At 41.3% G+C, this 14624-nt stretch overlaps 4 protein-coding genes across 4 annotated transcripts; 1 reads left to right on the top strand and 3 right to left on the bottom strand.

Moving 5' to 3' along the window:
- Positions 1 to 358: 358 nt before the first annotated feature.
- On the top strand, positions 359 to 6445 carry PCYB_112070 (hypothetical protein; the record flags this gene model as incomplete). Its single annotated transcript, XM_004223085.1, has 2 exons — positions 359 to 3107; positions 3936 to 6445. 2 exons carry the CDS (start codon positions 359 to 361, stop codon positions 6443 to 6445), a joined length of 5259 nt encoding a protein of 1752 aa, XP_004223133.1.
- A 1395-nt stretch (positions 6446 to 7840) lies between these two features.
- PCYB_112060 (hypothetical protein) lies at positions 7841 to 8359 on the bottom strand (the record flags this gene model as incomplete). Its single annotated transcript, XM_004223084.1, has 1 exon — positions 7841 to 8359. A coding segment is annotated over one exon (519 nt), but the record flags the coding sequence as incomplete, so codon positions are not given.
- Positions 8360 to 9711: 1352 nt separating this feature from the next.
- Positions 9712 to 11254, bottom strand: PCYB_112050 (RNA-binding protein; the record flags this gene model as incomplete). Its single annotated transcript, XM_004223083.1, has 4 exons — positions 9712 to 9989; positions 10174 to 10435; positions 10701 to 10862; positions 11177 to 11254. The coding sequence occupies 4 exons, from the start codon at positions 11252 to 11254 to the stop codon at positions 9946 to 9948; spliced, it is 546 nt and encodes a 181-aa protein (XP_004223131.1). The 3' UTR covers positions 9712 to 9945.
- Positions 11255 to 12243: 989 nt separating this feature from the next.
- On the bottom strand, positions 12244 to 13975 carry PCYB_112040 (hypothetical protein; the record flags this gene model as incomplete). The annotated part of the gene is made up of 6 exons (XM_004223082.1): positions 12244 to 12285; positions 12398 to 12471; positions 12849 to 12913; positions 13068 to 13167; positions 13306 to 13568; positions 13827 to 13975. Coding segments are annotated over 6 exons (693 nt in total), but the record flags the coding sequence as incomplete, so codon positions are not given.
- Between the last annotated feature and the right edge of the window lie 649 nt (positions 13976 to 14624).

Here is a 14624-nt window from a genome sequence, read left to right as displayed (position 1 = left end):
TNTNTTTTTTGAGGGCTTATTCAAAACAGGAAAAGAAACGATCTCCCGTTAGATGAAAATTTTGCCAAAAAAAAGGGAATGCTCTTTAACCATGAAAAAAAGGTGTAAAAAAATGAGAAGAATGAAAGCGAACACAATTTGAACAAGTTTTTTTTTAAAAAAAAAAGGTTCATATTCATGTAATAATGAAAGTGAAAAAAAAAAAAAAAAAAACAAGAAAAACAAAAAACAAAAAAAAAAAAAGAAAAAAAAAAAAACAAACTTTTAAGCAAATAAACACACTTTATCAAATCTCAATGGTAGTGAAATGAAAGGAGGGAGAAACACCGACACAGAGAAAGAGGCGTTAGGGTCGAAAATGGAGAAAAGCCTAAAACACAGAAAGCGGAAAAATAGCCATACAGACGCGGTACTGTTAGAACATCATGGGGTGGTTGGTATCGAAAGGGGCGAGGCCGTCTTAGCGAGCGGGGTGGCAAACTTGGGCAAAGGGGAAAACGAGAGCGAACGGATGGGAAAAAGAAAAGTGGCGAAAAAGGTGCAGAAGACCGAAAAGACGGAAAAAAAGGACAGAGCCGATCAGGGCAACCCGCGCAGAAACCAAAGCCCTAGCAGCTTGGGCTCATCGGTCATGGCAGCAGCCCGATCCAAAAGGAACGACGGCGAGGTAAGTAGCGAGGTTTGTACCGAGGTTAGCAGCGAGGTTAGCAGCGAAGTTAGAAAGGCCACCCCCGAGGGCTATGAGTACGATCTTGGAATTGACAACGACGTGGAGAACGAAATGGATGACGAGTACGACGATGACATGAATAGCCACATGGAAGACGCGCAGTTTGACTTGTGCGACTCCCAGGACTATGAAAATGAGTTGGAGGAAAACAACACAAAAGGGAAAGGGAGTTTAAAGAAGAACCTTAGGGACAATTCGGGTTACACAGACACGGAGGTTTCCTACGTGAGCGAAATAAACAAAAGCAAGCTGGACGCGAAAAATGACTGCTGCTGTTGTTTCGCTAGGAGGGGGAAGAAGTACAACAGCGTGGGTGTGAAGAACGGAGGGGGGGTGAAGAGCGGAGGGGATGTGAAGAACGGAGGGGATGTGCAGAGCTGTGGCGAGGTGAACCATTGCAGCCGGGTGAACCATTGCGCGTGCGCAAAAAATGGGCAGAGCATAAACCAAGAGCGTGGGAGTCAAAGCCAGAAGAGGAAGAAAAACGTAAGCAGCGAGCTGAAGAACATGGACTGGTTAATCTACACCATAAGATACATGGATTATAGACGCCTGCGAAGAAGGTTCAACGGAATAAGGAAACCAACATCGAAAAAAATTGTCTTTATTATAACCATATTCTGTTTAATCCTGATATCGTGGAAGTATTTCAAGACGTCCTATGAGAACAGCATGCTTACAATTAGCTTCAAAGTTCAAACGTCCTTTTTATTTTTTGTAGAAGCTGCATTGGTAATCATCGGAGTCATCATTTTTGCAAAGTTCCAAACGAGACTGAGCTTACATTGGCCTATTTACGCCTCATATATATTCATAATATGTGCATCCATTTTGTTAATATTCTATGAGAAGGATAAATATGATAAAATTTCCAGGGGGGAACACATATTGATGATTTATGGAATAGTTCAGTTATCCCTAATAATTATAGTGAAAATTATTATTTGTATCGGTCCTCTTTTGGCTATATATGGTTTTTTCTGTCCATGTACAGAGCACTGTCGAATTTTAAAGAAGAGAGTAGCAACGAATAAGTTAAATATAACGGTAAGTCGATACAACGATTTTGCTGGGATGTGTGGAAATAATTTCTGCTGTTTGTGTCTCTGTGCTTATCGATCTTTCTATCGTATTGTAAACTGTTTTTATAAAAAATTTTCTAGTTTGCGTTTTAAAATGACAAATGATAGTATCAATGAGGCCCCTTTTAGTCACCAACTAAGGTATAAGGGGAAAACTGACATATATGGTCGACCTCATGGATATGGAGAATGGATTGAAGATCATTCATATGGAGAGAAACTAAGAGGTTTCTGGTTCCATGGGTACCCAGTAGGTCCTTTTATATCACAAGAAGTTGGAAGTGGATCTCTATTCGTTAATACAAGAGTTGGCTTCGCTGCTTGTGTAGGAAAAGATTGGTCAGATGTACAATACGGCGTTTCATGCACAGAGTGCTCTATCAGTGGCCACTTTTTCAACGATTTTCCTTTGACCTATTTTTTCAATCCCAAAATTGAGAAGGATGCCAATGGAAGGTTGCCAACCAATAGGTATGATCTCATTGTGAAGGATATTTTAAAAGAAAATTATGAGGAAATTTTAGGTTACGATTTGAAGTGGTGTTTTAATATGCTAAAAGTTAATAGCAGTACCACAACGGAGTATTTTTCCAACAACTGTATGATTTCTATTGATCATGTGACGATGAGCTTAAAGGTTCACAATTACAAACGGTTGGGACCTGTCAAGGGGAGGAAAAATAACATCCTAGACGAAATTACCGTCAAGTTGGTACACCTCCCGAAGGTGAAAAAGGGGAAAAAAATTTACAAAAGGGATTATCCCTATCGGTTTAGCGGCACTGGAAATAACGCTGTGCTGTATTGCAGACCGGAAAAGCACGATGAACAGGTGAAGGGTCAAGAAGGTGAAGAATTTTTTTACTCCAATCAAAACAAAATTCATAACAGTATTAAGAAGCTAAGTGCACATGGGAACAACCAGAATTATGCCACTGAGCTGAAGGAGGACAGCTACCATTCTTACTACACTCATAGGCTGTCAGACAAGCTGCTGGACTCTGTAAATGATGACATTTATTTGTACAAAATGAACAAGTCGATCAAATCGACGGAAATGCACAAGGCTCCGTACGAGTTCGATCACAGTGGGAACAGTACCAGTCCTGATGAGGACGCGAAAAGGGGCGCAGACCGAATCGGCCGATCTCTCAACAGTCAATATCATTGTGTTCTTCCCCATGGGAGCAACTATTATGGCGCAAAGGGTAAATATCTTAATCGCCACATGGGCGGAGACAGCGACAGTGGGAGTTCCCCCGAAGTGCATTTCGGTAGAAGAAATGACAAAACAGGTGAACTTCCAAACGAACGAGAGAAAAGGCGTAGAGTGGAAAAATCAATCCGTAGAAGGTGCCATGTTCCTCCACATGTCAATCTCTTCACGGAGGATAGTGCTACCAAAAGTAACTCCTCCTTTTGCCGAAAAGATGACACGTTTGTTGTTAATATAAACGGGTTCGGAAGTGACAGGCAGCGCAGTGGTGGGGGAAACACCCATGGCTTACTTGTTGGGGAACTGGGGAGAAGAACACCTAAGAAGGAGAAAAGGAAGAAGCTGCGCAGAAGGGAACCGCTCCGTGGGAGTGCCCTACATGGGGAAGAAAACGCGCACATGGAGGATCCTTCCCTGTGTAGCGGAAAAGAGCGTGAAAGCGAAAGAGAAAGCGAACGAGAAAGCGAAAACGAAAACGAAAACGGACGCGAAAACGAACGCGAACACGAACGCGCACACGAAGGGTTTAAGTGCAGAGAAAGGGAACTCCTCTGTGACAACGTTTTGCGTGCGAAGTTTAGGGAGCACCACGCGGTGGGGATGGAAAAGGGGGGGAGCAATGAAAAGGGGGGGAGCAATGAAAAGGGGGAAAAGGTCGGTAGGGTGAGGCGATCAGGTGAGAAGCGGCCAAGTGAGAGGCGGCCAAGTGAGAGGCGGCCAAGTGAGAGGCGGACAAGTGAGAGGCGAACAAGTGAGAGGCGATCAAGTGAGAGGCGGACAAGTGAGAGGCGGCCAAGTGAGAGGCGGACAAGTGAGAGGCGATCAAGTGAGAAGCGATCAAGTGAGAGGCGGCAAAGCAAACCAGATATAGAAAAGGACACCCCTTTGTTCTCTACGGCAAATGAAGCCAATCACGTGCAGCAAAGCGAATCTGAGGGAAGCTACCCGAAACACCAGCGAGAAGGAGAAAAAAAGCAGAAGAACAAAAACAAAGTTATCCTACCGAATGAGCAAGAGAAGAAGTTCGAATCGGACACAAACCAAAGTAAGAACTCCCCGAGGGCAAAAAAAAGTGACGAACTGAAATGGAAAGAAAAAATAGTTAACCCAAAGGATACATTAAGTGGAACATCAAATTTTGGAGAAAACAAAGCGTTATTCATTTCGGATATTTTTAAATCTTTTATAAAACCGGGAGTAGCCAGGAATTCAAGAAACAAAAATGCGAAAAATAATTCCAGTGATGACATAGAAAATAGCAAGGAACAAAAATATACGGACAAAAGGACAAAGAATAAAAAATCGAAAAGGAGTTATTCAAATGTGAATAAAGGAAGGAAAGAAATTTACAATAAGACAATGAAAAAAGTAAGTCTACATAGAATGAAAAATTCAAAGATAAAAGGATTTGTAAAAAAGTACACCAGACAGTACAAAAAGGGCTCTATCTTTATAACATCCAATAATAAAAAAATCGATAAGTTCATTCGATCCAAGTACAATAACAACAGTAAGAATACGCAAATAATAAGCACCTTGGGGGATACAGTTAAAAGTATCAACGAATCCCTTGGCAGTTTGAATGGCGCCAATTTATCAAGTTATAACATGAAGAGGAATAAAACCATTGCACAGGTGTTCGCGGAGGAAGATGAATGGGAAAACTATCGCCATCAACACAAGGAAAAAATTATTGTGGAAGGTTGGCAATCATTATCTTTAAAACAAAATTTAAATTTTATGCCAGAAGAAATTGTTATATATATACATGGATACAATGTAAAATTACATCAAGGGTGTTCTCAGTTGGCTCACTTGGTTTCTTTTTCCAAATTGCCGTCCTATATCCAACCGTTTGTTTTTCATTGGGAAGGGTACATGTGGGGTGCGTTTTCGGCTCTGTCCTACCCGATCGCCAAGAAAAGATCCGAGATGGAAGTGCTGGGAAATTCTTTCAAAAAATTTATACAGGAGCTTATAAACTCGGGAATTAAGAATGTGCATATCATAAGTCACTCCTGTGGTTCGAGGCTCTTTTTTAACGGCTTCGCTAGCTGCGTGGAGGACAACCTTTTTTATAACGTACTGAAGAATGAGAAGCCGGCGGGGAAGAAGGGGGATGCCGATGGGCGCGGGGCGAAGCGCGCTGCGGGTAACGACGATGTTAGCCATGTTAGCGGTGTTAGCGGTGTTAGCGATGTTAGCGGTGTTAGCGATGCTAGCGATGCTAGCGATGTTAGCCACGTTAGCTCTGTTAGCCGTGTTAACCTTGTTAGCGGCGGTGATGGAAACGAGAAGTGCCGCGTGGGGGCAAGTGCGATGGGACGCCCAACAGACAAGAAGCGGAAAAAAAAAAAACAAGTCATAGTCAAAACAGTCATTTTACTGAACCCAGATTACCCGCTGGACACGTTTTTAGAAAAAGACTTTTTCGTTCTGAGGAGCCACTGCAACCATATCGTCATGTATGGAGACACGAGGGATCAAGCCCTGACCTACTCCGAGACATGGAATCGAGAAAAGTGCTTAGGGAAGAGAATTTTCAAGTTGAAGTTACCCCTGTACAAAATATACAATTGTGAAGATTACATGAATTTAAATTTGGACCGTAGTAATTTCCTTACGGGGAATTACGAGGACAAGTACAAAATGTGTGATAACGTTTTATTCCCAAATTCTTCATATGTGGAGGAAAAAATGAAGTTGAAGCAAAGTCAGAGAATCGGGGAGCAGTTTGATAGGGGCGAGAGGCAACATCAGAGAGCGAAAGAAAATGAGAGAGAAGAAAGTCAGGCACAAAATAGATTTACGAATACTAATGCAAATATCAGTGGGAATGATCAGCAAGTCAATAAAACTATTCGTAAGACATCCACATATGACTATGATGAAGGTGCCTCGTGCATTTCTGATGATTTAGCGCAGAATTACCTGAATGAAAATTTTCTCAAAACTGTGGAATTCAGTGACTCCAGTTTAAGGGCCTTTACATCCAAAAGGAGGTTTAAAATATCCAGGGCCTTTAAAAAAATTAAAAGAAAATGGCTATTCAAAAATAAGAAAAATCACATTTATTTTAACCAGAACTCTATTAATAGGCCTAATAATATAAAAATGAAAGAAAGGGTATCTAAAACTTCAACTCAGACTTGTAGAAAAACAGACACTGTTTATATTTCCTTTGATAAATATGCTTGGCTAGACATGGATGTGATTGACACAACTTTCGTTGAAACGAATGTGGATTTTTTAAAGCATTCTTTTTATCAGGTAAAAAGAGAAATTATTGATGACATACGGGAGGTACTGATTTCGAATATACGTGCGCATGAGCGTGTCAGCCGGTTGGACAGACGGAGAGGCAACGTCTTTGTGCTGCGCGTAGCTCCAGCCGGGGTTGGCAGCCTGCATCGGTAAAACACTAGTTTGGTCAACCGTGCGACGTATGATCTTTGTCTTCCCACGCATGTGTATGTCCCCTTTCGCGTTTCCTTTTTTTGTTTTTTCTGTGCTTATCCTGCGCGGATACGACTGCGCTGTGCGTATTTTTGTGAGGCGCCTTTTTGTGAGGCGCACCTCTCCTTTTTCAATTCCATCGCCTTCACTGATTAGCGTTCCTTCGTCCCATAATTTAATTAAGCGTTGTTTTAATTTTTCCTTCCCTGGATTGGGAAAAAAATTTACCTGATGCATTTGTCCTTTTCATTTTGTGGAAAAACTTCTACTTGGGGGGGTTTGTTGCCCTTGTCTGCCTGTATTTATGTGCCTGTTCAGCGCGTATGTTTTGTTGTGCTGAATTTTCTCCCCATATCGACAGGCCGCAGATTTGATGTTTTTAAATTAATATTTAGTTTTTCACCCGCTCGTCAGTTTGCGCCCATTTTGCGACCATTTTGCGCCCATTTTGAACCTTTTTATGCGAATTTACCGTTGCACACATTTTCGATCGAATGCACGATTTTGTGCGGAATGCGCTGTGTGGCATAGCGGCATTCCCTCTGCGTCAGCGCACACGGAATGTGTATATGCAGAGACGGGCACCCCGTTGTTGCGGTGCCCCTCGAAATATTTGCGAACCCCGTTTGTTCCCTTAATGAAACGGCAGCCCGCTGTGTTTCACTTTGCGCGGATACCCATATAGAGTTGCGCTGCATTTATGGGGCGACGTTATCCCATTTTGGCGAATGCAAAGCGGTGTTGATGTGCTGGTGCTCGGAGCAGTGTGAAGATAAGAAAACGCCTAGAGCGACGACTTCGCTGGCGCAGAAGTTATGACCGGTGCGGGTTCTCAGAGGCAGCAAAAAAAATAAAAAAATAAAATATATAAATAACCACGCAACGAGCGAACGAATGAATGAACACATTTGGCTGCTCAAAACGCGCCCGTGTGTAAAAGGTCCAAGCGGGATGCGGCGGGTACAAAGGGTACCGATTCGGTCTCCCCCGAATGGTTTGAAAATGGTTTGCAAATGGTTTGCACATGGTTTGCACATGGTTTGCGCATGGTTTACGTATGGTTTGCGTATGGTTTGCGTATGGTTTGTATATGGTTTCCAAATGGCTGCGCAAATGGGGGGAGGGTCCCTCTTAATAGAAAACGCGCTGACCCAGCTACTACACGTGGGACTGTCCTCAAAATGGTATAGAACGCACTACACGTAACAGCGCTCATGGTGGAGCCTCAACTATGTTAAGCCCCCCTCTCAGTCATGCTTCGTCAACGACATGGAGAAGCAAATGGCCACACCGTCATACACACAGGTGATGTATCCCACAATAACGGAGAGATAATTTTCCTTAATGAAGATGTACATGCAAATCTGCAGGAGTAGACACATTATTGTACTGCCTAAAAACGTGCGGGTATTGAATGGCTGGAATGCTTTCAATTATATAATTTTCCCTCAATTTAAACCATAAATCTTTTATCTCGTTAATGGTAAAGGGGTGATCTATGCCCCTGTAGAAGTACCTCGCTTCGTATGTCATCAAAGATATTTTCACCCCTGGCCTTTTTCCTTCATTGTAAAAAGCAGATAAAATTCTGAACTTGGGTGAGTTTAGCCAATACTTGTCAACTCTCTCTAAGGGGGGAGGGTCGAATATTCTTGAGAACCATAACATGAAGGCGAAAGCAAACATGGATGTCCAAGCATTACCAAAAAATAAAAAGGAGCCATTTGTGTATTGCCCTTCAAAAAATCTTCTCCAAAGGGGCATACGGCTGTAGTTGGGCGATTCTAGGAACCACCTCGGGGTGAATATTTCCTTAAACTCTACATTTCTTTTTAATACTTTTTGGCTGCTTAAGAGGATCCTGGTTGCGTTCATCCTGGCTGCTTCGTTGGGTCATGAGGGGGTGCACATGGCCGGTGGGTGGGAGCGCTGCCGATACGTCCGTTGGTGGGTTACTTGGCAGGTTACTTGCCGGGTTACTTGGCAGGTTACTTGGCGGGTTACTTAGCGGGTTACTTGGCACGCAGGTTGAAGCGTGTGCTGGCATGCGCGCCCCTGAACTGTTCACGCACACTCAGGGAAAGTTATCTCCTCATATCTGAAGCGACCATAAATATTGCTTCTTCCGTTTAGGCAAATTTAAACTGTTTTGTTATACCTTGTAATTTATAAGTGTACCTACTCCGCGGAATGCAGCATGGGGAAGTATATCCTCTAATGCCTTATGTGAATGAAGAAAAAAAAATTCACAAAAAATTTTTTGTCATAAGCACAGCACAGTCGGCATAGCGCAGCGCAGGTTTATTTATATTTTTTCAAAAAAGGATAAATACATGTTCGGTCGAGTGTTTCATGTGCGGTGGGGAAAAGGGGCACTAATATTATCCCCGTGGGGAAGGGCAATTTTTACGTTTTATAGGCTTTCGTAGAAAAAAAACGGGCCCAAAGGAGAAGTGCTTCACAGGTTGGTACATAATACATAATCGTATTGAACACCCATTTACCCTTTTGCACTCTTATCGAAGCGGCGAACGCAAGCGGCGAATCCAAGCAGCGAACCCAATGTGCAATAAAATGTTTGCAAATGCTGGGTGTTAGCTATTTACTTTTTTGTACCTTTCCGCGGTCGTCCCTTCTGCGTCATTATTTAAATGATAGAATGAAGGGGCCAAACGGTTGATGCGCGGGGAAAAAACACTACCTGTACATATGTAAGCAGAGCACACAGGTGTGCCGTAGCTACATATGAGTGTACACCTACGCAGCACATCTACTACGTCGATTTTTGTTCTTAAAATGCCAAAGGGGTGGTGGGGAAAAAAAGCCCTTTAAAAGGTATACCCTGGGGAAGGGGAATTTTTATTAAGGGCAGCGGGCTAAACTAGGGAGTTTATTTTTACCCCTAAAATGGGGGAGTAACGCAAGAAATGCAGATAAGTGTGTATGTACCCGTGGGTCACATATATGTGCGAACACGCTGAACATTTTCGAAGGGTGTGGTGGGAACGCCTTACTCCTCTCCTGGTGTTTTTCCCTCCCCCCGGAGACTATCCAAGTAAACCCGTTGAAAATAAAAAGAAGAGATACAAATCAAAAACATATTAATGGTTAAAAATCTTTTCGTAGTTATTTTTCCCCCTTTTTAAAAAATTCGGCAAAAAAAAAAAATTGACAACAGGGGTTCAAAAATGGTTGTCAAGTGTTGTTGCTAAAAAGTTACTAATTGGCTGCTAAATTTTTGTTAAAAAGGTCACAAAAATTAATTAAAATTACAAAGAACAAAAAAAAAAAAGAAAAAGGATTATGCGGGGGAAATGATCCAAAGCAAACTTTGAAACGAGACCAACGGGGGGCCTCCACATATCGGCAAAAATGAAAACGCGATAATGCGCAAAAGGGGGTATGCTCGCTAAGATAAATGGGGAATCATTTTCTTCATCCGCAGAGTAACCATTTCCAATTCAGTAGTTCTTTCCGTTTTTGTTTATCAATTTGTCATGCACTTCTAAAGAGGGGGGGGGAAGGAAAAAGAAGAGTGTCCACCTATATATATGCACACCACAGCTCACGTTGCACACCACTTTGGGTGCACCTCACTTTAGTGGTAAATGGAAACCGTTACAGCGTTGAAAAGGCAAAGTGGGAACAGTGGACCAAAAAGAAGCTGTCATTTTTTTTTTCGCTCTAACCTTTATTATCACTTTTGACGGGTTTTTTAAATTTCCTAAATTTCTTGGATGGAACATACGTATTCTGGATGAAGCTATCAAAGTCTTTATTTTTTTTGGAATCTACTTCTCTGTCTTTCCACTTGCTCCTTTTAACTATGATTGGTCTATTGCCAATAAATTTATTGTTCATATTTTTCAATGCATCTAGCATGTCTTGTGGGCTCGAGAGAGACACAAAACCGTAGCCTTTCGTTTTGTTGTTCCTTTTTTCGCGAATTACCTGTACGGGATTAAAAGGGGACGTTGTTTGATCATGTAATGTGGCTTCTTCGGGTCTACTTCATCGCATCGGAATGCAGGCTTGCGGAAATGAACCCTTCTTCACTTGGGGGGTGCCAAATAAGTGGGCAAATTGTAAAAAGTACATGTTCGAATGGGCACACAAGAACATATGCACACGCATAACCGCTCGCGCGCACACAAGAACATATGCACACGTACAACGGCTCGCGTGCACACAGCTAACGCCTTCGAGTGTTTCCCACCTTTGCCATGTTAAACGATTTGTACTTTCTAAACGCGTTTGCCAAAATGTCCGTAGTCACTTCGTTTCCCAAATTTCCGCAAAAAATTCGAAAGTCATTTTCTGGCCAGTCATCCAATGATGGGTCCTTCCACACAACCCCGGCTGCCTTCCGTAAATGTGGCTGCGCGGAGAGGTGAAAAAAAAAAAAATGAGAAAAGCGTTAAGATATGCACTTTTGTGTAGACGTACATGTAAGATAAAATGTAATAACACTGAGTTTCACTCGCGTCTGCACGCAAACAACTTTGACCGTCGTACCGTTCCGTTGCGGCGGCACAGAGGGATGATGAGGTTAGTGCAAAAATGTGGTATCACTTAAGTTGGAATGCATTTTTATGCAGTGGCTACTTAAACATTTTTTGCAATTTTTTTCCAACTGTTGCCACTTCAAAGGTATACATAATACTTTTGTACGGCGCGCAGCTTTGTACTTACTTTGGGTTTATTCGATTTGTCATTTTTGCTGGGGGATGCATTATCCGGTTTCGTCTCCTCTCCGTCGTTGGCGTTCATTTGGCATTACTTTGCAAATTGTGCGTTCTTCTACTTTTTCGTTCACGTGTTCCACAAAATGGGGAGAAAACAAATTTGTTCCTTCGTTAAAATTTGCTTCAGGACTGTATTGGATTTGGCGCGTACGTATATATATACATTCGCAATATTTTTTTTTTTTTTTTTTTTTGCCGTAAAATTTGGCCAGCGGAATGGAATGCACTAAAAAATTGCCTCCAAAAAAAAAAAAGAAAATAACCACTAAGCGTTAAAGTGGCACATAATTGCGTCACGAAATAAATAAAGCAAATTTGGCACTTGGCCAAAATGATGCGAAAATTATCATTAACCGCTATTTTTCTAAAATGCCGTTTTATAACATTCATTTTGCTGTACATTTGTAACACGAGCGAACAATATTTTCACATATACATATGTTTGGTCCCCCCATTTGGCTGTATTTCGAAAATTCTGCGCAGAGGAGTAAATTAAATTTGCCAGAGTACACATCCCAACGGAGTGAGGGGCATGTATGTATGTATGTATGTATGCGTGTATACATATATATAGGTGCCGATTTTTATCCACGGTAATTAAAAAAAGACCGGTAAAAATAGTGTATCCACACGCATGGGTTATACATTACATACACTTACGTTGAAGTAGCGGACGTCCTGAGCGCCAAATCGATGTTCTTAAATTTCATCATTACGGCAAATTTCTCTTTTAAAAAACAATCTATGTTTTTAAAAGTTTTTACAAAAAAAAAAAAGTTCGATGCGAAGGTGAAGATGAAATGAAGGGGCAGGAGAAAGAGAACGCTTTTGGCACATAAACAGAACAACCCAGTTGTTAATATAACGGTTTGTTAATATGCCTTAAAGAAAAAAACGGAAAAAAAATTGCATAGCACTAGAAAAATGCGCACATAAGAACGCATGCAACATACGCATATACATTAGGAGGGGAGAGATTGTGCCTCCACCGCACCTTTTTCATTTCCAGTTTACTATAAGGTGATATTCGATATTCTCCAGCCAAAATTTATACCTCTGCAAAATAGGGAGGAAAATGGGGGGTGGGGGTGCTTGTTATGATGGCTCACAAAATGTAAAGATGCGCAAACAACGTTGGGCAAACAAAAATATGCTCCTTTTTAAATACCACGTTCTCCAGCTCGGCCTTCTTTTTGTCGTAAAACTTTTTCAAGTCGGGCACGTTGTTCATATTTGCAGGCTCTGTGGGGGGAAAATTAAAAAGTGAACACGCGTCGTACGCGCGAACGTAATAGTAAAAACAAATGCGGTTTTAACGTGCATGTTGATGCGCACATTTAACTGTTCCTCGTTGGTCTTTTTTTTTTATGTGCAATGTACTATAATTTTTCGTGCAAAAAAAATATCCTCTCTTATTTGCTGCTATTACGATTCGCTAGGGGATTTTGAGTTGCCATCAAATTGTCCATTGGGTTATTTTGTGACCTGTCCTTGTCTGCAACATTTTTGTTCACAAAAAAAAGGAGAAGTTGTCTTTTGGGTCACACAGCAATTTTGGTCTGTTATATGTATGTAGCTATTCGATCTTTCGTCTATTTTTTTTTTTTTTTTTTCCATACCGTGAAGAACAAAATAATCAATGATGCTTATTAAGCCGCTGGACCCAAACATGACAAGGAAGTACCTGCGATTAAGGCGTGAAGGTTTTGTAGCAAAATGAAATGCACCAACGAACGGGTAAAATGGACAAACAAAAAAACGCTCATGTAATCCCCAACGTGGTATCAAAATGGGTAATTAGAATGGATAAACTCCCTCGTATGCAAAAAAATTCCTACCATGACAAGGAGGACACAAATTTCATGTCCAGCAATTCTATATCCATTCCCATCTGGAGGGTTGACTTGAATTTGTACGTCAGGGGGAAGGGAATTTTGGCTGAAAGGGGGTGGCACGCAAAAAGGCATATACGTGTGTGTGTTGCGTGTGTTACGTATGTTGCGTGGTTTCGCGTGTTGCGTGCCCAGTTGCACGCTTCGACACATGCGCAGCACAGTATCGCCTAGCGAAGCATACCCACTAAGTAGCCAGAAAAAAAGAGGTTTATTAAAAACCCTAGCCCCAACTGTAACACCAAAAAGGGGATTTGGTTCTTCATCATTCCAAACAGGTCCGAGGGATCTTGCTTTAGGAGCGCATCAAACGGATTAACTTGTTCAGGCAAATCATTGAAGAAGCCAACTTGAGGTTTGTTAAAAAAATATTTTCGACTTAGGAACGCAACTGGGGAAATAAATCCATAATTCGTTTTCAGCTGGGTGAACCTCGTTAGGAAGTTACTTTGTAAAAAGAAAAAGGGGGGGGGGGAAAAAAAAAAAAAAAAAAGTGTCTCTATTAATATCTCCTCTATATTTATTCAATTTCGGCTCATGCCAACTACGACGTGGCAGTTTGCAGGTGCACGTAGGAACGCACAACTTTGTCTGTATACATTATGGCAGACCAGAGCAGCATATGCACCAAAAAAAAAAAAAAAAAAAACACACAATCGATGAAGTGGCATTTTTTTTTCTCTCATTTTACTCGCTTTTATTTACTTTTGTCTCAGTTTCTCAACGTCCGCTTTGATGGTAGGCCGGACCATTTGCCCCAGGTTGTTTTTTATTATGCAGACCAAAACGACAATTATGAAAATTGGCACAAGGGCATACATGCGTATTTTTTCGTCCAACATTAGCGCATCCATCTTTTCTAGCTTTTTTTTTTTTTGTTCCTCTTCTTATGGCGGTGTTTACTGATTTATGTAAATACAATTCTAGTGTTCAAATAGATTAGTCGCGAAGTCTCAGCTATATGCATTGCTTATGCTAGTTGGCACATGGCGGGTTAAGTGCTCCTTTTTTGTGGTAATATTTTTTCTATCCTTATGTTGCAAAAAAAGATGAGGCCTGAGTGATGTTCTATTCGCTCAAACGCAACTACAAACGGAACTACAAGCGCAACTGGGTTAGAAGGGAAAAGTAATCCAAACGCATCCCTTTTTGTTATGCTCCCCCTGCGGCATACTGTGTGAAGAAGCAAATGGCGATAAGGGATGAGTGAATAAAAAAAAAAAAAGCAATAATGGTGACCTCACATGTGGGGAATGCTCGCAAAAATGTAACACGTAATTCCAATAGGAGTGAAACGAACGAAAATTTTGTTAAAAATGTTAAGGGTGCGCGACCGACCAACAGGTTAAAAATAAATATGCGCTGAACAGTGGGAGGTCGAAATGAAAAACATTTCTCTAAAAATATTTTAAAAAAAATTCAACCCTAATCAAATTATTAAGTTAAACAATTGCGTAAGAAAAGGAATGCCTTTTCCAACAATACATCATTAAAATGCAAAAT

The sequence above is a fragment of the Plasmodium cynomolgi genome, chromosome 11 (genome assembly GCF_000321355.1).
Source record: "Plasmodium cynomolgi strain B DNA, chromosome 11, whole genome shotgun sequence".
In the NCBI taxonomy this organism is placed as follows: domain Eukaryota; phylum Apicomplexa; class Aconoidasida; order Haemosporida; family Plasmodiidae; genus Plasmodium; species Plasmodium cynomolgi.
The sequence above is the reverse complement of the archived record's forward strand: the minus strand, read 5'-3'. Positions and strand labels throughout refer to the sequence as shown.